General features: G+C 43.2%; 1 protein-coding gene across 7 annotated transcripts in view; it reads right to left on the bottom strand.

Moving 5' to 3' along the window:
• LOC132899158 (CSC1-like protein 2) overlaps window positions 1-27,134 on the bottom strand; it is a 204,383-nt gene that overhangs the window by 116,786 nt on the left and 60,463 nt on the right. For 4 of the 7 annotated variants that reach the window (XM_060940843.1, XM_060940842.1, XM_060940845.1 and 1 more), the window contains 2 exons: window positions 21,584-21,882; window positions 14,792-14,871 (listed from right to left, as the gene is read on the bottom strand). In XM_060940843.1, the coding sequence (XP_060796826.1) occupies window positions 14,792-14,871; window positions 21,584-21,763 (260 nt within the window). In that variant the 5' untranslated portion in view covers window positions 21,764-21,882. Of the gene's footprint in view, window positions 1-1,988; window positions 2,046-3,455; window positions 3,713-14,791; window positions 14,872-21,583; window positions 21,883-27,134 lie in introns of those variants that run through there. The other 3 variants (XM_060940847.1, XM_060940846.1, XM_060940848.1) reach the window with 3 other exon arrangements.

Here is a 27,134-nt window from a genome sequence, read left to right as displayed (position 1 = left end):
TTATTTCCCCGCGAAAGTGACGCAGTCGTGTCTATCGTCACTGTTCTGACAATTATTGTTGATATTTCAATTTTGAAAATAAATTCTCTATTTCAATATTTTATTTTATTATTTGGTTCTCGTGATGAGGTAGCCTGGGCCCGCCCATCCTAAGCGTGACGCAACACGAGGGCCGGTTGCAAGCTTAGTCTGGCCAGGCAAGCTCTTCCAAGCTCTTCCAAGCTCCCGAAAAATCGGGAACCAATCAACTTTGAGCATCTCCAACAGCCCTGGGTAGAGGCGTGTTCAAGGCACTGACGTAGTAGAACTGCGACCGGAAGCCATAGATTGTTTACAGAATCTATGCCGGAAGCGCTTCATTCACTAGAAACATTACGAACATGGAGCAAGTTCTCATTGAAAACGGAGCAAAGAGCAGCCCTGGAGGTATTTATTGAAAGGAAGGACGTTTTCGCCTTGCTCCCAACCGGGAGTTAGCCCCGTCGCGTCACATACGTCAGAGGAAATAGTGATGTGATTGGTTTAAGCTTCGTCACAGCCTTTTCTGGCTTCGACCAGTAGCAAACTGAGGCATTTCAGGGAGGCGGGTCAACCACGCGCTTTGGGAAACGGTTGGGCTTAATATCTTTGCCAGACCAAATGCTCGCAGAGCTTTGAAGTTGTGTTAGCCAGACTAGTGATGAGGTATTTAATATTACTAAATTTGTCAGATTAATAATGTAAGAAACAGTTTTGTTGCTATTGTCATCTAGAGTGCCTGTCGGAATATGATGGTAGACGTTAGTTTGTCTGTCAGATTTTGATGATAGAAACCGATGTGTTTCTATTGTCATTTAGCATGTCTGTCATGTCAGGCTTTTATTAATTAGTTACCAGGACTACTGTCCTAAAATTTACTGTGAATGTCCAAGACCCCAAATGCTACTAGAAAAACTTAATAGAATGATCAAAATAATCAATTCAGCAATTTAAGGAGATGGGACTTAACTGGCCTCTGTTATGGTAGAATCTGCCTTACGGTTTGTTTCAGGCTGCAAATTTGCACTTATAACTGGTGACTCAACTCTGACTTCTTATTAACTGACTCATGACTCACCCATCCCAAATGGATAAAGACTTTCACTAGATAGCCATGTCTGCATGTAAAGCACCTCCTAACAGAATAATTGACACAGTGCCAATCAAAAGCTTGGACATGCCTTCAAATTCAAGGTTTTTATTTTTATTAATTAAAAAAAAAAAAAGTCACTTCGTGTTTTAAAGTAATGATGGACATTGTTTCTCTTTACTTAGTTGAGCGGTTCTTGACCATATGGATTAAGACAGCTGTGGACAAAATAGAGCTATATTATTATTATTTGCATTTTCATTATTAGCTCATCCGGCCGACAGGGGAGGAGTTTACGCCATCATGTGTTGTCCATTGTCCGTCATCGTCCACATTTCACGAAAATCACTTCATCTCCTCTCTCAATTCTTCACCGATTTTTATTCTTTTTGGCAGGAAGGTTGGTCTGCCTGGGGTGTATATGGCTTCTACCCAAATTTGCATAATTCCCATTAATAATGAAGATATGGAGTAATTAATCAATCAATCCCTAACGAGCAGTTTCCACACAAATCGCTTCTTCTCCTTCAATTCTTCACCAATTTTGCTTCTCTCTCACATGAAGGTAGGGGTACCTAGGGCGTATATACTGTAACTTCTACCCAGATTTGCTTCACTGCAGTTATTAATGAAGTTATGCACCAATTAATCCTTAATCGCTTCTTCTCGGTCAACTCCTCACCATTTTTGATTCTTTCTGGTAAATAGGTCGGTATTCCTAGGGTGGATATCGCTTCTGTATATAGCTTGTATATAGTGTATATAGCCTGCAACATTTATTGCGCAAGGTGGCCCACTTTAGATCGTTCCTTCTGGACTAGATGGAGCCCGAGTGAGCTACGCAGTCATTGACCATCTCGTTTGTATTGCTATTATTTACCATTTGATCTCAAACCCATTAAGACAAGAAACTCGTCCACTAAATCAACTTTTGACGAGGCACAGCTGTTCATCGAAAAGCATTCCAGGTGACCACCTCATGAAGCTGGTTAAGATGACGCCAATAGCGTGCAAAGCGGCATCAAGGGAAACGCTGGATACTTTGAAGAATCTAAAATATTCAAAGACAGACACTTTGTTTACTACATAATTCCATATATGGTCCAGGTGTTAATAGTTTTGATGCCTTCAGAATCGTTGTACAATGTAGAAAATAACCGATGAATGAGTAGGGGTATACAAACTTTTGCCTCATAGCACAGAAATTCAGTCACTTGATCTTTAGCAGTTAATTTAAAAAAAAAAAAAGGCCCGTTACAAACAGCAAGCTGAGGTTGTTTTGATATGTATATAAACTGCAACACAATAAAACCCCGGGCTTTGAGCCAAGCTGTGGTCCTGCTACGAGAGAAACGGAACGTTCCTGTACGCCAGTTCAAAATAGCCAAAGTACGAAGCCCTGTGGGTCAGGACAAACTCATTTCCAGCATCATCACCAAACAGCATGGATAGTCGATATCCAAATAGGCCAGTTTGGGGCATTCAAGGTCCTGCAGTGCACAAACCAGAGAGCGCGCCAGGAAACAGGAGATGGTGTGTGGATTCAAAGCTATTTATTTAAAAAAAAAAAAAAAAAAAAAAAACACCACACACAGCGTGCAAAACTTTCCCTTGTTTCCTTTTCAGGAAGATATTAGGGAAGTACGAGGTAAAACTACAGGATGATATAAAAATATCAAAAGGGACCTCAAGGAGGCCTGATGTACTAGAGAGAGCTGAAAGAGTGGGACTTCATTCAATAAATGAATGAATGACCCAAAATATTGTAGACGCAACAGCTGTTGACCTTTATAACAAGAACGAAATAAAAAAATAAAATAAAAAGACCCATAATTCAAATGTAATAAATGATCGACTGACAATCTGTCATTTTATTTATACCAATACTTGTAAAGAAAAGTAAATTAAAAAAAATAAAATAAAAAAAAAGCAGCAATACATTTGGCCACGCAACATAAAATACTCCTAGTCTGGTCAGATGATGTCTAGTTCGTTAGCTAGCTAGCAACGAACTGCTGTACAGTACTAACGTCAGCTAACTAGCCGAGTTATCATCAGTGAACGAACAGTAATGTGGAAAAATTTGTACACCCTCAGAGCCAAATTATTGGGGAAAAAAAACCCCCACTCTTTTACAATTAAAATTAAATATGATAAATAAATAGCTAATGGTTAAATAGTGCATCGTATTAATTTTAAAAAAATGAAAGCTTTTCAAAAATAAAAATTAGCATCTAGCATCAACCATTACTGCTACAATTTGTTTTTATTACTGTCTAAAATCACTATCATTTTCCATTCATTTGTAAAATATATTTAGAAATAAAATTCTCCTAAGAACATTTACCAAGTTGGCAGCCAAACATGAGTCCATTCTTCACGTTCTGGATATGAAGAAATCGGGATGCAAACATGGATATAAATCAACAAAATTAAATAAAAATCACAGCAATAGCCTTCTGAGAACACACCTAAGTAGCGGTATTATTCCTCGCACCTGTAACACAGCACTGCTTTCAAACACAGAAATAAAATAAAATAACCCAATCAATAAACACTGCAGGTTAAACAAGGTGAAGCTTTCTAAGCCACGAATAGCCTATAAAACTGAACTGATTACAAGGTGGGGCACAGTTACACAACCGGGTGTATATTTGGCTCTGTGTGTGCGCGCGCACGCGTGTGTGTGTGTGTGTGTGTGTGTGGTGGGGGGGGGGGGGGGGGGTGTCATTGATCAACAATAAAAGCAAAGCATGTGCTTAAGTGTAAAATGATCTGCAGAGAGCCAGGCTACTGGATATTTTTAGTGCAGAGAGATTTGGGGGGGGGGGGGGGGGGGGGGGGGGGAGCACGCGAGAGAGAGAGGAGAGAGAGAGACACACACACGGGGGGCAGAGAGAAAGAGAGAGAGACACACACGGGGCAGAGAGAGACACACACAGACAGACACACACGGGGCAGAGAGAGAGACAGACAAGCGCACACAGACACACGGGGCAGAAAGAGAGAGAGACACACGGGGCAGAGAGAGACACACAGACACACGGGGCGGAGAGAGAGACACACGGGGCGGAGAGAGAGACACACACAGACACACACGGGGCAGAGAGAGAGACACAGACACACACGGGGCAGAGAGAGACACACAGAGACACACACGGGGCAGAGAGAGACACACACAGAGACACACGGGGCGGAGAGAGAGAGACACACGGGGCAGAGAGAGACACACACAGACACACACGGGGCACAGAGAGACACACAGAGACACACACGGGGCAGAGAGAGACACACACAGAGACACACGGGGCGGAGAGAGAGAGAGACACACGGGGCAGAGAGAGAGAGACAAGCGCACAGACACACACGGGGCAGAGAGAGAGACACACACGGGGCAGAGAGAGAGAGAGAGAGAGAGAGAGACAGACACACGGGGCAGAGAGAGAGAGAGAGACACATGGGGCAGAGAGAGAGAGAGACACACACACAGGGCAGAGAGAGAGAGAGAGAGAGAGAGACACACACGGCAGAGAGAGAGAGAGAGAGAGAGAGAGAGAGAGAGAGAGACACACACGGCAGAGAGAGAGAGACACACACACGGCAGAGAGAGAGAGAGAGACACACACGGCAGAGAGAGAGAGAGACACACACACGGCAGAGAGAGAGAGACACACACACGGCAGAGAGAGAGAGACACACACACGGCAGAGAGAGAGAGACACACACACGGCAGAGAGAGAGAGAGAGACACAGGGCAGAGAGAGAGAGACACAGACAGGGCAGAGAGAGAGAGAGAGAGCACACAGAGACAGACAGAGGGGGCAGAGAGAGAGAGAGAGAGAGCACATAGAGACAGACAGAGGGGGCAGAGAGAGAGAGCACAGAGACAGACAGAGGGGGCAGAGAGAGAGAGAGAGCGAGCACACAGAGACAGACAGAGGGGGCAGAGAGAGAGAGAGAGCGAGCACACAGAGACAGAGGGGGCAGAGAGAGAGAGAGAGAGAGAGAGAGAGAGAGAGAGAGAGAGAGAGAGAGCACACAGACAGAGAGGGGGCAGAGAGAGAGAGAGAGCACACAGACAGACAGAGGGGGCAGAGAGAGAGAGCGAGCACACAGAGACAGACAGAGGGGGCAGAGAGAGAGAGCGAGCACACAGAGACAGATAGAGGGGGCAGAGAGAGAGAGAGAGAGAGAGCGCGAGCACACAGAGACAGAGGGGGCAGAGAGAGAGAGAGAGAGAGCGCGCGTGCACACAGAGAGGGGGCAGAGAGAGAGAGAGAGAGAGAAAAAACGTGACATACAGAGGGGGCAGAGAGAGAGAGACACACAGATTTGAGAGAGAGAGAGAGAGAGAGAGAGAGAGAGAGAGAGAGAGAGAGAGAGAGAGAGAGGGGCGTGGGTTCTCGAATCAGTCGCCCTGCACAGTAACAACAGAAATCCTGCGAGTGCAGAAAATATGCTGCTCACTAGAGCAGACTGCTTCATAGAACAGATGGCATTAATAAAGGGTGACTTCATTCACTTCCCTCCTCCTGCCAAATCGGTGTCAAGAAAGCCACGCGCTGGAGCTTCTGGAGCTCCGTCATCCCTGCCCAGAGGATCACAGTGGCAGTGTAAAGGGAAGGGAAGTGAAATCTCAAGGCTTGGCGGTGCAAGACACAAAGAAATGAGTCAGGAGATGGAGGCACTACATGTCTGCCAGGTTATTTCTGAAGCTCAAACAAGTTCTCTCAAAGAACTGGCTGGTAGAAAATGTGTTAGCTGGTCTGGCCTTGTTGATCAGTTGGGGATTCCACCCCCCCAAATAAAATACATTATCGGTTATGTATTCATAACCCATTATCCCCCTCTCATAAGCGAAATAAAAACATAGAACACGGTAGATTACCTTCTCAAAGCTTTTTCCCCTCAAAATGGAGACTAGAATTAAATAGACTGCACAAAACACTATCCAATTAAAAAAAAAAAAAAAAAGCCTAAGATGTTTACTTTATTCAGAAGAGGCAAAGCATGATTATAGACTTCAAACACTTGACCTAAATCAAGAACAGTGTTGCCTACCTGCCTTTGAAGGAGTGTGTGGAATAGTTTCATGCCCATTATGAGACCCCCATGACAAGCGCTTCAGTATTCAAGCTTGAGGCTCGAGTATTAAATTTCGTGCAGAGAAAATGTGCCTTTGCTGGGAACATGAAAGAGATGGTGGCGAGAAGTTCATACTTGTAGGGGGTTTTTGAAGACAAACTAAACCCACATTGGAAATGACGCACAACACCGATTGCCAGAGTGATTCATAGTGTGTGGATGTTTCTTCCCTGTGGATTAGCATTGGGGGGGGGTCTTAGCACCTGTCGATGCACAAAGGATCACAATGGTTGAGGCACAAGACTTGCTGTTTGGTGGACCAAATGTCAACAAAAAGAAGAACCGTACTGGAATTATTCTACTGGAGATGGGCGACATGGTGGCATAGCAGGTAGTGCTCTAGTCACATCGCTTCAATCTGGAGCTCTGTGTAGAATTTTGTACATTTGACACATGTCTACACCGGTTTCCTTCCTGCTAGATAACTGGATTGATGACTAATAGCTGCAGATGAGTCATCAATTCAGGTGAAGAAGTGGTGACCCCACCTAGGGTGTATTCCCACCTGTATTACACTACAGGAATTTAGTAGACGCTCTTATCCAGAACGACGTACAACATACCCTGGAGCAGTTGGGGGTTAGGTGCCCCTTGCTCACTTCAGCCATTCCTGCTGGTCCAGGGGATCAAGCCAGTAACATTTTGGTCCCAAAGCTGCTTCTCTAACCATTAGGCCACAGCTTCCACTGGTCAATTTATCAATCTTGCATTGACTCAGTGCAGATCCGAGCACAGAAATCAAGTCATCCTTCGACAGGGTTCACGTGCAACTCATGAAAGAAATGGCTGTATATCGCCAACGACAGGGTAAGAAAGATCAGCCATTTTAACGATGTTTCAGATCAAATCAGAGCCAGACACCAGTGGTGTTCAGCCTTCAGCTGGACAAACCGTCCTGGAACCCCACAGAGCCAGGCAACTGCAGAGAGAAAGATGTGCCCTCCGCCTCCACCCCATGCTGGCACACCTTGTAAGTAAGGTGTGTAGAGTATCTTGCAAAAAAAAAAGTATTCACCTCCCTTGGTGTTTGTCCAGTTTTGTCACATTACAAGCTAGAATTAAAAAGGTTTTTGGGTTTTTTTGGGGGTTTTTTTTTTTTGGGGGGGGGGGGGGGGGGCACCATTTGATTTACACAACATGCCTACAACTTTAAAAGGTGCAAACTGTTGTTTTATTGTGACAATAAGATTTGGGGACACACACACCAAATCTGGAGTGCACATACCTGTAGGTATTCACACCCAAAAGTCAAGACTTTGTAGAGCCACCTTTCGCTGCAATTACAGCTGCAAGTCTCTTGGGGTAGGTCTCTATTAGGTTAGAACATCTAACCACTAGGATTTTTGCCCATTCTTCAAGGCAAAACTGCTCCAACTCCAAGTTAGATGGGTTGTGTTGGTGTACAGCAATCTTCAAGTTATGCCACAGATTCTCAATTGGATTGAGGTCTGGGCTTTGATTAGGCCATTCCAAGACATTTAAAATCTTTCCCTTTAAACCACTCCAGTGTAACTTTAGCAGTATGTTTAGAGTCATTGTCCTGCTGGAATGTGAACCTTCGTCCCAGTCTCAAACCCCTGGCCAACTCAAACAGGTGTTCCTCCAGAATTGCCCTGTATTTAGTGCCATCCATCTTTCCTTCAAATCCTGACCAGCTTTCCTGTCCCTGCAGATGAAAAATATCCCCACAGCATGATGCTGCCACCACCATGCTTCACTGTAGGAATGGTGTTCTCAGGGTGTTGGGTTTGTGCCACACATGGCATTTCTCATGATGGCCAAAAAGTTCAATTTTAGTCTCCTTTGACCAGAGAATCTTCTTCCATGTGTTTGGGGAGTCTGCCACACGCTGTTGGGCAAACTCCAAACGGGTTTTCTGAAGCACCTTTTGAAAATGGTAGGCATGTTGTGTAAATCAAATGGTGCCAACCCTCCAAAAATCCATTCCAATTCCAGCTTGTAATCCGACAAAACAGGTCAAACACCAAGGGGATGAATACTTTTGCAAGACACTGGAGGTAAGTAAATAAATAAATAAACCCTTGCACTCCTAAAAATGCCTGTTGCATCTTATGGATGTGCACAGGTCTCCTAACAGAGCCAGCTGTTCCATCACTGAGATTAGACTGGCAAAGTTCTTCTTTAAATAGATGACTGAATAAGCAGCTAATCCATCACACTGCAAACTGGTTAGCCTACATATCGCTTTTAACGGCTTAATTTTATTAAATTTTGCGCTAGTAGTGCTGGCACAAATTGTTACCCTCACTCAGGATCTTTCTACTTTATTACCCACGCATTATCCGTAACCACTCATCCTATGTAGGGTCACGGGCAAGCTGGAGCCTATCCCAGCTGACTACGGGCGAAAGGCGGGGTACACCTTGGACAAGTCGCCAGATCATCACAGGGCTGACACAGACAACCATTCACACTCACATTCACACCTACAGTCAATTTAGAGTCACCAGTTAACCTAACCTGCATGTCTTTGGACTGTGGGGGAAACTGGAGCACCCGGAGGAAACCCACGCGGACACGGGGAGAACATGCAAACTCCACACAGAAAGGCCTCAGTCAGCCACTGGGCTTGAACCCAGAACCTTCTTGCTGTGAGGCAACAGTGCTAACCACTACACCACCGAGCTGCCATTACTTTATTCTTTTTTTTCTTAACGTTGTTTAAGACACCATTTCTCCCTCAGTTTTCAACCAATCACCACCAAATTTAATATGCAGAATACCACATGCTGACTGACATTATGACTTTTGGTCCTGATCTGGATCTGGAATCTCATCTCATCTCATTATCTCTAGCCGCTTTATCCTGTTCTACAGGGTCGCAGGCAAGCTGGAGCCTATCCCAGCTGACTACGGGCGAAAGGCGGGGTACACCCTGGACAAGTCGCCAGGTCATCACAGGGCTGACACATAGACACAGACAACCATTCACACTCACATTCACACCTACGCTCAATTTAGAGTCACCAGTTAACCTAACCTGCATGTCTTTGGACTGTGGGGGAAACCGGAGCACCCGGAGGAAACCCACGCAGACACGGGGAGAACATGCAAACTCCGCACAGAAAGGCCCTCGCCGGCCACGGGGCTCGAACCCGGACCTTCTTGCTGTGAGGCGACAGCGCTAACCACTACACCACCGTGCCGCCCGGATCTGGAATCCATCCATGAAAAAAAAAGAAAAAAAAACAAAAAAAACAGGTGGGTTCTCCCCCCCCCAATCACTTACAACAGTCAAATTTCATGATTTTTTTCAATCAGTTTTTTTATTATTATGTTCAGGGTGGCAGGGCGCAACTTTTCCCTCACCAAGTGTCATTCTCTCTCCCTCTTACCGTTCCGGACTGCTCCCTGACTGTTCCCAAAGACCAATCCCCAAAGACTGACTACTACAGTTTGTCCAACAAGCGCGCACATCTTTGTCGTAAACTCTCTTCTGGGTGATATTTTCAGTAATAAGTGTTCGACCATCCATAACCATTTCATTTGTGTCGATTTCACAAGTACTCACCAGGTCCATTTGTTTGCAGTTTTGAGAGAAGATCGTTTGAAAAAACAAAACACGCACAGTAAGTTTGAGGTTCCATGACCAAAGAGAACTTCTTTATCTTAAGACGCAAGTTCTAATTAATTTGCGCTCACAGCGCTGGTGTAAATTGCTACCCTCACTCAGGATCTTTCCACTTTATTATTCTGCTACTTATTATTCAAGATGTTGTACTATAGTGGGTGTTTTTGCTGCTTTTGCACTATATCGCATTTACTTTGTATTACTTCCGCCTATTCATTTATTTGTAATTGGCATTCATGGTGGACAGCAAACTAAGAATTTCATTGTGCAAGCGGACATGTCCTTACCGTGCGTATGACAATAAAACACTTTGAACTAGAATCATGTTTTTTAGGACGCGATTTCTCCTTCAGTTTTCAAACAAATCACCAAATTTCACATATAATTCAGCCCAGAGGTATTCATTGCTATGGCTTTTGGTGCTGATCTGGATCACCAAACCAAACTGATCCATGATAAACAGCCCCCCCACTAAGCATCATTTTCTCCCTTACCGTTCTGGATCTATAGGGTACGCTGACCTGCCGTCCTGGTTTGTAACAGCTTGCACAAATTACGTCTCTATCTACACTGTGTGCACAATTATTAGGCAAGTTGTATTCCTGATGATTAATTTTATCGTTGAACAAATACAGTGCTCAGTCAATCCAAATTGTTAATAAACCTAAAACCAGAATGTTTAACAAAGGAAAGGGGAGTTCAGGCCTTCTCAGGGGAATATACAAGTGTGCAGAATTATTAGGCAACATTTAGTGTGCAGAATAAACTAAATGTAAGGCAACTAAATGAAAAGCTTAAAGTTTCCCATCTCACTTGTTTATTTTAATTTTCAGTGTAACAAATAAACAACTCAGAATTAACAAATAAACACTTCTAGCATTTCAAAAATATTCAGTGACCGATATAGCCACCCTTCTTTTCAATAACTGCCATGAGCCTTCCATCCAGTCTGTTAGTTTTTTGATTTGTTGACGATCAACTTTTTGTGCAGGAGCAACCACGGCCTCCCAAATGCTATTCAGAGTGGTGTATTGTCTTCCCTCGCTGTAAATCTCATGCTTAAGAAGGGGCCACAAGTACTCAATAGGGTTTAAGTCAGGTGAGGAAGGGGGCCATGTCATTACTTTGTCATCTTTAAGGCCTTTGTGGGCTCGCCAAGCAGTGGAGTACTAGGGTGCATGTGATGGTGCATTGTTCTGCATAACAATCATGGCCTTCTTGAATGATGCAGACTTCTTCCCATACCACTGCTTGAAGAATGTATCTTTTAGAAACTGGCAGTAGGTTTGGGAGTTGATGTTAAGTCCATCTTCAACCTGAAATGGTCAAACTAGCTCATCCCCATGCCATTACCCCTCCACCACCTTGCTGGTGTCTGAGTCAAAGTGCCCTGTGTCCATTAGTTATCCAGCTATGGGCCCATCCATCTGGTCTATCCAGAGTCACTCTCATTTAATCCGTCCATAAAACCTTTGGAAAATCTGTCTTCAGATATTTCTTGGCCCAATCTTGACATTTCAACTTGTGAGTCTTGTTTAGTGGTGGTCGTGTTTCAGCCTTCCTTACCTTGGCTATGTCTCTGACCACCGAACACCTTGTCCTTCTGGACACTCCAGGTAGGTTGCAGTTCTGGAATATGGTGGCGCTGGAGGATAATGGGTTCCTGGTAGCTTCATGTTTAATCCTTCTCAAGTCTTTTGCGGTAAATTTGCACCTTTTCTTCTCCACACGTATTTTGCGACCCTGTTGACTATTTGCAACAAAAGGTTTGATTGTTCTGTGCTCACATTTCTATAGCTTAGCTATTTCAAGAGTGCTGCATCCCTCTGATAGGCATTTTACAATTTTTGTCTTTTCAGTGCCTGTTAAATCTCTTTTTTGGCCCATTTTGCCTGAGATAAAGAAGCTGCCTAATAATTATGCACACCTTAATATAGGGTATTAATGACTTTAGGTCACACCCTCCCTCATTACGCAAATAAATACCACCTGAGAATGCTTAAATCCAATTAGCATTCAAGTGTATCTAGCTTGCGGTTGGAAAACATGCATAGAAATAATGGTAGGGTCAGAGTACTCACTTGCCTAATAATTGTGCACACAGTGTAGTTTGCAATTGTCACCAGGAGCCTCGCCTAACAAATAGGCTAAAAATGAAAGAAATTAAATCTTGCACAAAAAAAAAAAAAAAACCTCTCAACTCTGTAAACTGCAAAGAATTTGAACGTACATATTTAGTTGAACTTTGCATGAAAATAACGGTATGCTCTTTTCATAAACAAGTGCCAGCGTCCTGACTCCAGATCCATCACTTTGCTGCAAAGTGTTTACTGAATGGAGCTGTGAATGAAAGCGACAGAGGGTTTTTTTTTTGTTGCTTTTAATGGATTTTGCCTGGATAATTTAAGCAATAAACAGTTCACTTGCTCCAATTGTGGAGTGATGTAACTCCAACCTGGCCAAAACAACATGCACAGACTTGAATCGTTACCATAGCAACAGCCTGGTGCAAACAGAAACCGCCAAATCCTCTTCCATTTTTTTCTCCGTCTTACAAATAAACCTCTCGGAAAGCTGAGTGTCTCACAGATGAGAGACGTTATTAAGGGATTCTGATGTCCTCATTCCATACACGTGACTTCATTGTCACAAGAGACAACGTTTGCTACACCCACACAGTGTTCGACTGGTCTCCAGAGCTTCAGCACTATGGATACAGATGGCTGCAACAACACGCTGTAAAGAACAAATACAAATTTGACAGACACGAGATTTCCTTCCTCGGATCCGTCAACACTGACATGTTTGAGGAAATCGTGACAACTTTTTAATTACAGAAAGGACACAGCAAACTTTTTATCCATTTATAGCTACATTTAACATTTTGGAACGTCCATAAAGCAAAAAAATAAAATAAAATAAAATCACTGTAAACCCGAGCATGTGGACTCTCGATTCCTTTTGAACGCAGTGAAAGGTTTGCGAGTCATTTCTTCAGCGTCTGAGAGATTTTTCGTTCTTTCACAAATTATTTTGGTATCCTGTAATTCCTTTTGTCTTTTTCTCGATTTGATCGGTTTAAACATCCAAAATACAGAGCAACAATCTGAAATATTCAGAGGCGAAACACAAGAAACTATTGCAAGGGCGACTGTAAAACACGATGCCTGTCCATCAGCTGGAAACCTGAATCCGTAACGAGGCGGATCAGTACTGGAAGTGACGTCTACTGCAAACAAAGAACTGAAACCAGAGACTCTTAACATAAAAGGTTCAATAAAAGTATTCAATAAACACCACCTCGCAACCAATCAGGATCGAGAACTCAACAGTGCTGCGGTATAAACGAACAAATTAATTGCCTGGTGACGATGATAACGATGGGGATTAGGATTCGTCCGTGTCTGGGATAATCCGTTTAAACAAATATCATTGGTTATTCACACGTGTAAAAAACGTCCTTAGTTTAATTTACATGAGCACATGCAAACCACACGGATTCAAATTCAAGAGCAACATTGTTATTACCATTTTACACCAACCTACAAAGTGAAAGAGAAGCATGATGAAGAAACCAGAACGTCAAAGACGTAGCAGCTCATCTGGCCTGCCATCAAAACAACCAGAACGACCAAACAGAACTGAAATGTGACGATGTGAAAGAGGATCAACCTTCACGACTAAATAGTTTACAACAGGAAAATCAAGAAAGGACTAAATTTTGTTCCTCGAGCGAAGATCGACCCAAAACATTAATCAGAACTGAATTTGCATGAGGATACTAGCCTGGTTAACACCAGACCATATCACAAGTGAAATATGGTCTGGAATCCGCCTATTGAATTTCTCGTAGGGGAGGTGTGGTTTACGATTGTCAACGGCCGTTTATTGGACGTTGCGAATGTCTATCATTTGGTGTATACGTAGCCCATGGCCAATCATGGCAGTTGTACCTGGTGACGTAGTTAGAGCGACGAAGAAAGACTAACGCCAAACGCTGTTCTTTTTTTAAAACAAACTTTCGCTCTAAACTATTCAGAACAGTGTCTAAAGCTTGATCGAAAGTTTGGTTCGTATCGCTCGCCGCCATGTTAAATGTGATCCGTAAACAGTCCCAAATAAACTACAAGCTTCCGTTTGTCGTCTTTCCACCCCTCCCCACTCTCTGATTGGCTCCCTAACTCGGGCGAGCCTTTAGACCATAGTTTCCATGCTGTCTTTTCAGATCGGAACGATTGTGCAAAGCAGCATGGGATTTCCCAGGCTATGAGGATACAATTCTAGTCAGAAGAAAATAATGTGTAAAGTTGACCTAATTACTTCATTAGTGCAAAAAAAAAAAAAATACATACAATTGACCGAGTGTTGTACAGAAGGTCTAATTCTTTCAAATAAAACAAATCAGAACTGAAGGAGGGAGGAGACAATTTAACTGAAAAATTGTTCACAACAGGAAACAGGGAAAAAAAAAATAATAAAAAAAATCAAACAAAACCAAGTTTTGTTCCTCAAGGGAAGATCGACCCAAAACAAAACGTTGATCAGAACTGAAACCGGATGAGAAATCAGAGAGGAGATCCAATTATAATGAGAGGCCTGGAAAATTGGCCCAATTAGTAACTCGTTAGCAAAAAAACTTGACAAAACAATGACCAAGTTTTGTGCGGCATAAAGAGTTCTTTCAAACAAAACAAATTGGAACGGAAATCCGTTTAGAACTGACGGAGGAGATACGATTTAACCGAATTGTGGATGACGGACGTCACGCCATGGCAACAGCTCATCATCGGCCTTCTGGCCGCATGAGCAAATAAGGCACGATGTGACCGAAGCTGCAAAAAATCTTTACAAAAGAGAGAAGAAGAAAAGAAAAAGGTTTGATAAGCAACACATTAGCACACATCCAACAGGAAAAAGAAAGGAAGAGAAAAGGGACACGCCCATACCTGTCAGCGTCGGTCACGAGAGCCAGCCTGCCGTAATCCCATGCCAACTTCCGCAAGATGGAGAAGACAAAGAGAAGTACCTGAGACGTGTGGAGACAAAAAGTCAAGCGTCTTGGAAATAAAAGCACTGGACCAATAACAAAGTTATAAGAAACCATGATGGAGAGAATAATAATAATAATTTAAAAAAATTTGGCTTTTCATCAAAAGTGCAATCGTATTCCCACACACAGCAGCGTAAACAACAATGCTGACAGAGTCACATTCAGTCCTTGGCTGGAAATTTACAATGTTCCAAGTCGTGCTCGTCAGCAGGAATGTGGGTCAATGTTACGGAACAGCTCGCAGCCAAGAACATTATGAGGTTACAAATCACTCCTTTCATTACAGTGTGAAACATCCACCAACCTTTTTGCCTTGTTTAAAATGTGAAAACTTCGTGGGATGAGCATGTGGGATTAAAGCATTGCTCTTGCACTTAATAGCGTCCTTTCGTCCCTTAGACACGCACAAATGACACTATCAGAGTATCTGGGGGGGCGGCACGGTGGTGTAGTGGTTAGCGCTGTCGCCTCACAGCAAGAAGGTCCGGGTTCGAGCCCCGTGACCGGCGAGGGCCTTTCTGTGCGGAGTTTGCATGTTCTCCCCGTGTCCGCGTGGGTTTCCTCCGGGTGCTCCGGTTTCCCCCACAGTCCAAAGACATGCAGGTTAGGTTAACTGGTGACTCTAAATTGAGCGTAGGTGTGAATGTGAGTGTGAATGGTTGTCTGTGTCTGTGTGTCAGCCCTGTGATGACCTGGCGACTTGTCCAGGGTGTACCCCGCCTTTCGCCCGTAGTCAGCTGGGATAGGCTCCAGCTTGCCTGCAACCCTGTAGAACAGGATAAAGCGGCTAGAGATGAGTATCTGGGTTTCTGCTACAGGGACGACGACATGCCGACCACTTTAAAAGGTGCAAATGTTTTTGCTTTTTTTTTTTTTTGTGACTCAAACCGTAAGATTTAAAAAAAAAAAAAAAAAAAAACAGAAATCTGGAGTGCGCATAGGTACTCAATCCCTTTCATATGAAACCCCTAAATAAGAGCTGATCCAACCAATTCACTTCATCGGTCACATAATTAGTTGATTGATTGCGTACAGGTTGATCTTAAAGTGTCACAGGATGTCTGGATTTAAAAAAAAAAATCAACCTGTTCTGGAAGGACCTTGACTCTGCTACACTACTAAGCGAGCAACACGAGAACCAAGGAGCCTCCAAACAGGTCAGAAACAAAGTTGTAGAGAAGAAGTATAGATCAGGGTTGGGTTATTAAAAAAAAAAAAAATCCCAAACTTTGAATATCCCACAGAGCACCATTAAATCCATTATAGCAAAATGGAAATATGGCACCACTACAAACCTGACAAGAGAAGGCCCCGCCCACCAAAACTCAGACCAGGCAAGGAGGGCATTAATCAGAGATGCAACAAAAACACCAAAGATAACACTGAAGGAGTTACAAAGATCCACAGCGGAGATGGGAGTATCTGTCCATAGGACCACTTTAAGCCGAACACTCCACAGAGCGGGGCTTTATGGAAGAGTGGCCAAAAAAACCCCACAACACTGCTTAAGAAAAAACACGTTTGGAGTTTGCCCAATAGCATGTGGCAGACTCCCCAAACACATGGAAGATCCTCTGGTCAAAGGAGACTAAAATTGAGCCTTTTGGCCATCATGGGAAACGCCATGTGTGGCACAAACCCAGCACCCTGAGATCACCATTCCTACAGTGAAGCATGGTGGTGGCAGCATCATGCTGTGGGGACAGGAAAGCTGGTCAGGACTGAAAGAAAGACGGATGGCACCAAGTACAGGGGAATTCTGGAGGAAAACCTGTTTGAGTCAGACAGAGGTTTGAGACTGGTAAGAAGGTTCACGTTCCAGCAGGACAATGGAAAAATCACTGGACTTGAAGTACATCGTTTGTACTTAAAGGAGCTCAGGCACTCTGAATGGCTTAATTAGGGAGAGTCGGTCTGCCTACTTTGCCAACTTAATCTCTTCATTAAAAAAATAACCCTAAGTTTTTGTTTGACATCGTTAACAACATTGTTTCACCGCCCATAGCTGCTTTACCATGCTTTTCTCAAGATGACCGTAATAACTTCATCACCTTCTTTGTTGAGAAGATCATAGCCATTAGATCTAGTCTTCAGCCTGGGTTATGCACCGTTAGAAGTAGCCCCTCTCTACAGTGTACTCTTCTGGAGTCTTTTCATCTTATTAATTTTAATGACCTAAAAATCTGGTCAAGAACATGAAATTATCCTCCAGTCCCCAAGACATAATTTCACCAATTCTTATTCACTAAAGTCCTATCTACCATTGGACCTGTAGTGACAGCTACATTGGCTATATGTCATTGGCTACAGGGTGTGTCCCATCTTCCTTTTAAGCATGCCACTATACAGCCCATTGTAAAAAAGCCCAACTTGGACCCTGCTGTAGAGCCCTGCACTCCCGCAGGAGTCCCGCGGGACCCACCGCAAAGCAGTGCGGCGCGGGACAAATTTTGAAAGCTCATTGCGGGCGCGGGCAGGACCGGAAGTGCACATATGCGCGCGCGGGCGGGAGCGCACATATGCGGCGCGGGTGGGAGCGGTGATAAGCTGCAGTCCCGCTAACTAAAAACGTGCTTGAAATAAAATTTATAAATTATTAATTTATGTCCATCATATATAATTTGTGCTGGATATTTTATTTAGCATTAATAAAAACATTTTAAGATGCCTAAATTTGCAGAGAAAGTCAGATTGCCAGATTGAGTGAGAAATAGCATCTTAAACTTGCCATTGATCACTCTAATGACTTGCAGTTCACACCCAGCTAGCAAGAGAACCATGAGTGAATTGATTTACTTGTTGCGTTAGTCTACAACTTTAACCAGAGAGACAGGTTACACAGTGACGGTAGGCTTGACTCAATGCTATCCCAGAAATCCTTCCTGTAATATGCAAATTTGGCTGTCCAATCAGAAGCGGCCAAATTTGTATATTACAGGAAGGATTTCTGGGATAGCATTGAGTCAAGCCTACCGTCACTGTGTAACCTGTCTCTCTGGTTAAAGTTGTAGACTAACGCAAGCAGGAAATCAATTCATTTCTTTTACTAGCTTTGCAATTTAAAAAAAAAAAAAAAAAAAACCACATTGGGACAAAGCAAGCCCATTCACTTTTTTATGCTGATCAGAGAATTACAATGGTTTCTCATGTGATAAAAATGTGTGATTTGCGATTAAATATTTTAATCGTTTGACAGCACTAATTATTATTAGAGATATTACATGCTGAATTCAGAAATAAGGTAAACAATAACAAACTTGAGCTGTAGATATTTATGCTCAAATCCACTCAAAGTAGGGGGCGGGGCACCATCACGCTGTGTCAAGACAAGAACTTTCCTGAGAAATAACGCGAACGTCTGCATCATGCGGGATTTGCGGGCGGGAGCGGGACAAAATACGGCAGGCGCGGGCGGGAACGGGACTGAAAATCATAATTCTTTGCGGGCGCGGGCGGGAGTGGGACTGCACAATGCGGGCGCGGGCGGGACTGAAAAATCCAACCCGCGCAGACCTCTACCCTGCTGAGCTCAAGAATTATAGGCCCATATCTAAATTACCGTTTTTATCCAAAATTCTGGAAAAGGTTGTAGCCAACCAACTCACAGCCTTACTAGACAGTCACAGGCTTTGAAATTTATCATAATCTGGTTTTCAGAAACGTCATTCAACTGAAACTGCCCTTTTAAGGGTCACTACTGACATTCAAATGGCTGCAGATGCAGGTGAATGCTCTGTAGTTGTGCTCCTTGACCTTAGCTCTGCTTTTGACACTGTAGACCATCACATTCTGATTAAGAGGCTACGTGACTGGGTGGGCATCTCAGGGATTGCATTAGACTGGTTTACCTCTTATCTTATACCCTGTCCACACTAGGGATTTTGTACCGATACGAAACTACTTTCGTACCGCAACACCTGTCCACACTAGCAACTATACCGGTACTGTAGCGGTATAACTGTATCGGTACGAAACCCACAAATGTATGGGTTTCATACCGGTACTGTAGCGCTTCGCGTAGTGTGGACAGATGAAGCGGCTCTGTATCGATACAAATATAATGCGCAAAGTCACACACCTCAATCGATGTCTTCGCTGAATAAAATAGTGAAGAACGGAGATTCGTTTGTTTCTTTCTCAACTGCCTCGCGCGTTTTATATGATATGATTCGACTGAATAAATGACCCCCAGAAATACAGACTGTACATTGACAACAAAAAGCGCGCACACGTTGTTTCATCCGTACGGAAGCCGAGAGAGGCCCTTCATATAATCCTCTTTTTTATTCACCTTGTTATCCCGAGATAACGACATAATTAATTCGAGATCTTGAGAAAACAACACAACAAATTCGAGATCTCGAGAAAACAAAACGATTATTTCATGATCTCGAGTAAACAGCTGAGAAATGGTTCATTCAGGTGCGCCAAGACTTGTGATATGCTGACTTTGGGGCTATTTCTCATTCTGTATAGACGCAACTTTGGTCATTAGAAATGTCTGGAATAATCGATCACCTAATAAGGCAATATTTTGATCAGGGGTCGACACAGGGAGAGATTGCATTAAGTCTTTTAATAAGGGATCATTTCAAAATTAGTCCGCGGCACCCGTGATGACCTGGCGACTTGTCCAGGGTGTACCCCGCCTTTTGCCCGTAGTCAGCTGGGATAGGCTCCAGCTTGCCTGCGACCCTGTACAACAGGAGAAAGCGGATAGAGATGATGAGATGGGATTTTTCTGTTATTGTGAAGCACTTTGTGACTGTTTTGTCTGGGAAAAGCGCTATATAAATAAATTTTACTTTACTTACAATGACCCTAAACATGCTACTAAAGCTACACTGGAGTGGTTTAAAGGGAAAGATTTTAAAATGTCTTGGAACGGCCTAATCAAAGCCCAGACCTCAATCCGATTGAGAATCTGTGGCATAACTTGAAGATTGCTGTACACCAACGCAACCCATCTAACTTGAAGGAGTTGGAGCAGTTTTGCCTTGAGGAATGGGCAAAAATCCCAGTGGCTAGATGTGCTAAGCTAAAGCCTCGGTCACAATCGGCCGTACGTGCTCCTACGGCCGGTCGACGTGAAAAAACACAAGAAACGCACGGAGGGTGCGCGTGTGACGTGCTGATTTTCGAGCCGCAGAGGTTCTTTGTCATGTCAAACAAACTCTACGGGCGTTTACGTTTTTTTTCAGGTTGCAAGACAAACTTATGGGCAACGTGCGCCTTTCTCCATGAAAAAAAAAAAAAAAAAAACCACGCAGCGATTTGGGAAACGCCAAAAATTGCACAGCCAAAAAAAAATCGTACGTCCGGTTGTGACCTAGGCTTAATAGACACATACCACAGGAGACTTGCAGCTGTAATTGCACCAAAAGGTGGCTCTACAAAGTATTGACTTGGGGGGGGGCAGGTACCGTATAAATACTCCAGATTTCTGTTTTTCATCTTATTGTTTGTGTCACAACTTCCAAAAAAAAAAAAAAAAAAACACGCACAACAATTATTTGCACCTTTAAAATGGTAGGCATGTTGTGTAAATCAAATGCTACTCATCCTCCACAAATCCATTTTATTCCAGCTTGTAATGCGACAAAACAGGACAAACACCAAGGGGGATGAATACTTTTGCAAGACACTGCACAGTGAGAAGGAGGGTGACCGAGGCATGCATAAATACATAATTTAGATGATGTATATCAATCCAAGAATCACCTCTGGTGAATTACAAGAAAAAGTAAAATCTTGGGGTCTCCAAAACCACCAGACTCCACCTCCATGCCAACAGACGATTTGGAAGGTTCTAGAAAAAAAAAAAGCCTTTTCTGTCGGTTAGCCACAAACGTAAAATCACCTGAAGTTTGTGAAACGCTACGACAACTTTGATGGAACCGTGTTCTCTGGTCTGATGAAACAAAAACAGCTTTTTTGGCAACAAACACTCGCAGTGGGTTTGGTGTAAAAAGCAGGATGGCTATAATGAAAAGAACCCGATCCCAACTGTAAAATATGGTGGAGGTTCGGTGATGTTTGTTTTGGGGCCGTTTTTCCTCCAAAGGCCCTGGAGCCCAACAAGGTTTCCAGGGTATCATGGACTCCATGAAACACCAGGACATTTTAAGAATCTGGCTTCTCTGCATTTTAGGAAACTAAAACTGGGTCGTTATTGGATCTTCCAGCAGGACGATGATCCGATGTCCAAATCAACACTAAAATGGTTCGCTGAGCACAGAGTCAAGCTTCTGCCCTGGCCATCTCAGTCCCCTGAGCTGAACCCTAGTGAAAACCTGAAGAGGATGGAGCACAGGAGAGGGTCGAGGACCCTGGATGATCTGGAGAGATTGCGTAAAGAGGAATGGGATCAGACCCCCTGCTCTGCATCTCCAACCTTATAAAATGTTCGAGGAGAGACTCGGTGCTGTTTTAGTGCCAAAGGAAGGGTGTACAAAGAGTATTCAATGTGGGGATGGGGCAATAATGTTGGCACATGTGCGTTTTTGAAAATTATTTCAATTAAAGGTTGGATTTTTCTCATTTTTTTCAGTGGGAGATGAAGCAGCTTCACCAAAAAGGTGGATTTTTTTTTCTCCTAACCCCTTTTTAATAATCTTTACAAGGGGTGCCAATAATCACGGAGGGCACTGTATATACACACACACAGTACAAAAATAAAATAGCTCACCAGGAAGCACATGAAGTCAAGTGCGAGCACAGTAGGCACTCCTCCAAAAGGCAGGCCCTGTAGCACGGTGCTGCGGATCCGTGCCGAGTAGCAGTACTCTTTGGAGTTGTTGTGGTTGTTGTTGAAGCAGTTGGTCTGGCCCACACAGGAGGACGACGACGACATTTGGGGGTCCGCCATATCGAGCAGGCGACAGGGTTCACTGTCGCATCCTGCTACAGAATCCGGACACAGATGGAAAGCTAAACAAGCGCGTGTCAACCAAGAGTGAACACGTAGAACAACATGGTGAATCCAACCTGGATGAGGGGAGAAAGAAAAAAAAAAGTCATTAATATCATTTCATCACAGTTATTCCACAGCTGTAATTTGAATTTGCTGTAAAAGTTAGTGATCAGAGCCTCAGCAACCACCTTGCACATATAGTCATTTCTAATATCTGCACACACATCCTACTCGTCACTTCAGTCAGTCATCGCAGGCCAATTAGTGGCGATGAAAATCACACCGGCGAACGTGTCGCAGGTGAAGAGCAGCCTCCCTAAAGGAGCAATTATCTAAGGATGACTTTCCATCTGACGCAATGGAACAACGTGGCTGTGTCTACAGAGACAATGTTGAGCTCAAGATGCCTGAAAAACCTCCCTCGAAGACGGTAGCATGTGCTGTTGCCAATAAGACGCCTTTTCCTGGACAACGCTCGATAAATCCAAACGAGACCGTCAATTGTGGCGTAGCTCACTCCGGCCCCATCTAGTCCAGAAGGAATGATCAAAAAAGTGGGCCACCTTGCACAATAAATGTTGGAATCTATATACAAGCTATGAAATACTGACCTATTTACCAAAAAGAATCCAAAATGGCGAGGAATTGATTGAGAAGCAGCCATTTTTATTGAACTGGTCATTAAGGCTTAATTGGTCCATAACTTCATTAATAATTGTAATGAAGCAAATCTGGGTAGAAGTTAGATGCACCCTAGGTACCCCTACCTTCATGCCAGAAAAAAATCAAAATGGGTGAAGAACTGAGGGAGAAGAAGCGATGTGACGCAAGTGGAAACTGCTCGTTAGGGATTGATTACTCCATATCTTCATTATTAACTGCAGTTATGCAAATTTGGGTAGAAGCCATATGCACCTCAGGCAGACCTACCTTCCTGCCAAAAAGACTTTGTATTTAAAAAAAAAAAAGAGAAGCAACGATTTTCATGAAACGTCAATGATGCCAGATGGACGATGAACAGCACATGACGGAATAAACTCATCACCTGTCAGACGGATGAGCAAATAAAAATTGCAGTGCACTTATATTTTAAAGTGCATATCACGGGTAAATTCAGGAGCAAGATCAATGTAATTCTCCCATTTTATATTAAACTTTGGTCAAAATATGTGTCACATTTTACACAATTTTTCCCCCTTGCGCAATACCAGAAAAATTCAGTTGAAATCAAGCCATTTGAGGCGAATTGGTCCGCCTCTGAAAAAACTTGGCGTTTGGATTTCCCGGCAAACATTGATTTTCCTGACGTCGCGTGCGGGATGCCTCCTTCTGAATCCTACGTCAGCGCTGGTTTGTTTATGAGAAAACGACCTGGTGGTTTTCTGCAAATTTCTTCAACATTATCGCGTAATTATTAAAAAATGGTTAACAGATGTATCGTAGGAGGGTGTAGCAACACCAATCTTGATGGGATTAGTACTCATCGTTTCCCAAAAGACCGGACAATGAGAGAGAAATGGGAGCGCTTGGTCTACACAGGCTGTGCACTGAAACCGTGCAAAGCTCGCGCAGCCTGCTGGCGCTTCCGCAGGTGACGGCACGAATCTGGCTCCAGACTCCCTTGGGATTTTTCCAGACACATTTTACTTTTTTCTGCTGTAGACAGATGGCCTTGTGCAAAATTACCCTTCTGGATGAGTGTGTAAAGGGACATTCTTTCATTAAAAAAAAAAAGACCCAAATTGGTCCAGAATATGCCCTTTAAAGCTCAGTAGCTTGTTTTATGTTAAAATATGTGCAGTTTCCCCCCCTCACAGGGTACAGCTATTAAGCCTGAGAGTCGACGGATGGTAATAATGCTATGCATTTGGGACCATGGGTGCCAATACTTTAAGCTTCCTGAAAAGGAGCCATGGTTGAGTGCAAACTCAAACATCTTTAAAATGCAACAGAAATACAAGGAGTTATTCATTTCGTGACATGCAGTGCACGAAATGGTATATTCCATGTACTCGTACTGTACTGTACATGGCTATTATATTATGCCCTATGTAAATCAGCACGTTTTACAGTTATTCCACAAAATCGAGTCGTACATGAGCCGATAGCCGAGGAGTCGCATAGCACAGAGTCGGCTATAAGCCACGTACGACGAGATTGAGCGGAATAATGGTTTTATTCTGTCCACATTCACTGGATTTTGAGAAACGGAGCATTTTTAAATTCTTTGCAAATTCGATGAATAAAAACTTCATACAAAACATCCGACAAAATTTCCATTTAGGCGGACTTCTTAAAAACCTATTGCATACATGTCAACCTATACGGAATGTCCGTATTTTATACGGATTTGATTCAATAAACGTAGTATACGGGCGTATAAATAAAGTCATACGGATTCTTTAAAAAAAAAAAACTTCAATATTTATTTAGAGCTATAATCAATTCCCACGATGATAAAAGAACGCATAACATTTACAAAAACATTGTACACCACACACAGCCAGTAAAGAGTCTTATGAAATCGCGCGTTATCTTGTGGTAGCGAGACTTCGTTCCACTTTTGATCATGCGCACACCGCATTGCGAGAATCCCGCCAACCGGGAAGTCATAGACACCGGGTTCTGCGTAGAATCATACGTCATCCTCGCCCGAGAATAAAGATGCCTCATTCATGTGCTGAGTTTAACTGTACCAACAGGTTTACCGTCCAAACGAGATCACATGGGATTACCTTTCACAGGTGAGACTGGAAAAATACTTTTCATTGTATTTGGTCATTATAACAATTTTACGAACAGATTTTCCTGACTTTGTGGCTAACATGAAGTCTCGCGCATAATAGCCGCTCGGTGAAACCTGTCTCCAAGCAACCAAGTATTTCCTTCGTAACTACGCTGATAACACTTTGTGTTTTTGTCAAATATTGGAGCTTTGCATTCATTCTGAACGTTTATTGTTATTAATATTGAATAAAAAGTAACTGGGATATATCATTGTTAATTATCATTCAAATTTTAGGTAAATTATTTTAATTTGCATCTTACACGGATTTTATAAGGGAAATACGGATTTTGGAGGTTGGTTATACAGGTTTGATTGACCAAAGGTTGACATGTATGCTATTGATGGCTGCACGGATTGACTCAAGTGTTTTGTTTTTTTGCAGAAAAAGTGTCTTCTCGCCGAGATATAGAATAGCTTTAGACTAGTGCTGTCAAAAATGTCGCGTTATTAACGCGTTAACTTGACTCAATTTTAACGGCGATAATTTTTTTTATCGCGAGATTAACGCTCTGTGACATGATGCCATGCCCCGCACAGCCAGAGTCCTCTGCCCTCCCCCGAAGAGCCACGGTGCTCGGCTTAGGTTTCGTTTTCCCATCGGCGGCTCCAGCCCCACTTTGCAGTGGCTGTGACAAGACGTGTTATGCTCTGCAATCAAAAAAAAAAAAAAAAAAAAAAATTGGTACAACCCGTGTTCGAACTATGCCGATATTTTCGGGGGGGGGTCCCTTTTTTTTCCCTTGGGGGGGGTGCTTGCACTTGTCTCAGAGCGCGGATCTCCATCGCGCGCTCACTTCAGATATGCAAATGCTTCCCGTTACACACGATTGCTATGTCAATAAACATCATTTTGCCAATATTTTAGAGACCCCCCAACATTTCCCAAATCATGTTTTCAAGGGATCTCATGTCTGTTTCAGGGGATCTCGGATCCCCCGAGTACCCCCGTAGTTCGAACGGTGAGCAAGCCCATTCACTTTTTATGCTGATAAGAGAATTACAATGGTTTTTCATGTGACAAAAATGTGCGATTAAATTGCGATTAATCGCGAGTTAACTATGACAGTCGCGACATTAATCGCGATTAAATATTTTAAATCGCTTGACAGCACTACTTTAGACATTTATTTAATTCTTCCGTGGACATTTCAGTGATGGAATTCTCAAACTTCTTTGAGCTTTTGAACCAAAATTAAAAAAAAAAAAAAAAATTGAATGCTTAAAAGATGAAGAATGTAAATGACGGGAGCAATTTGTAAAAAAAAAAAAATACGATAATTCTCAGGGGGGGGGGGGGGGGGGATCTGTTCTTACCATCAAATACTTTCATTTCATATTTTATGGCCTTTTTTTATTTTTGGGGGGTTTTGTTTTCAAGTAGAGTTTTTATTTCGTCCTCCGTTGGTTCAGCGACACCATTTTGTTTTTCCTCTACTCATGGTATATAAGCCTAGTAGTAGAGTAGCCAATCAGAGTGCACGATTGCTCATATCCAGTGAATGTGGATAGAATAAACAAATCCTTGATATTTCACTTCACCTTTGGCAAATAGTCGTTAATTAATGGGAACTTCATGGAGATATTCGGAAATAATAAACCTGCATTTCCGATGCTTGGTTTTTGGACATCGTGCACTCCGACCACACCATCTGGACTTAAACTCAAAAGTGCTTCAGTAAACAAACAAAGCCTTAAAGCAATACCGTGATTTAAAAAACGGCAAGGAGTTCAGGAAAAGCGAAAGGATACCAGACACAATGGCAGATGGGAAAATCAGGATTACTCAGACTGCAGAAAAGGCTGAGAAGGACAAGGACAGATAAGAGGGAGAGAGGTGGAGGAGGGTTGGCTGCAGTAGCACTGCAGCAGATGGCTGTTAGACCAGCCTCCACACTCCCACAGTCCCAATGACAGCACAGCCAGCCTCTGTTTCCAGTCCCTCCTCCCTCCGATAGGCTCAGAGCACCAACAACGCAACAGCTGATCCCTAAAATAATCCTACCATGACATGACTGAGATCCGGGGACTGACTCGGGGCTTGGCACTCATCTTGCCATGGCAAAGTCTCATGATGATGAGGATGTGGGTTTTGGGGCGGGGGTGCTGTTACCAGGGTGACGGGAAGATAACGATGCAGCTGAATCACACTCTGGAGCAATAGATCATATTTATAAATGACTCAGAGGACTTGACTGTCTGGTTCTTTGGTCCTATTCCAGGGAAAACCTGTTCACCAAATCAAAAGCCGAACGATAGGCCGAGTTCTGATTAGGAGGAGAAGAAGAGAAAAGAGTCACAAATGTTATTGTCCTCTGAATTTTAAACACACTCACTGCTTGAATCAGTTACACAGTTTTGCAGAGATTATCCGTTTCTACAGGGTCGAGAAACATTTCAGCTGTGCAGTTGAGCTCTGCAATGGGCCAGAATAAAGAAAAAGCAGTTTCTTTGGCATTAGTTTTTCTCCCCCCCATTTAAATGATCTTTATGGAAGATACCAACATCACAGAAGCAATTTACAGAAGGGTCCTCAAAAAA

The sequence above is a fragment of the Neoarius graeffei genome, chromosome 15 (genome assembly GCF_027579695.1).
Source record: "Neoarius graeffei isolate fNeoGra1 chromosome 15, fNeoGra1.pri, whole genome shotgun sequence".
Classification (NCBI taxonomy): Eukaryota; Metazoa; Chordata; class Actinopteri; order Siluriformes; family Ariidae; genus Neoarius; species Neoarius graeffei.
The sequence above is the reverse complement of the archived record's forward strand: the minus strand, read 5'-3'. Positions and strand labels throughout refer to the sequence as shown.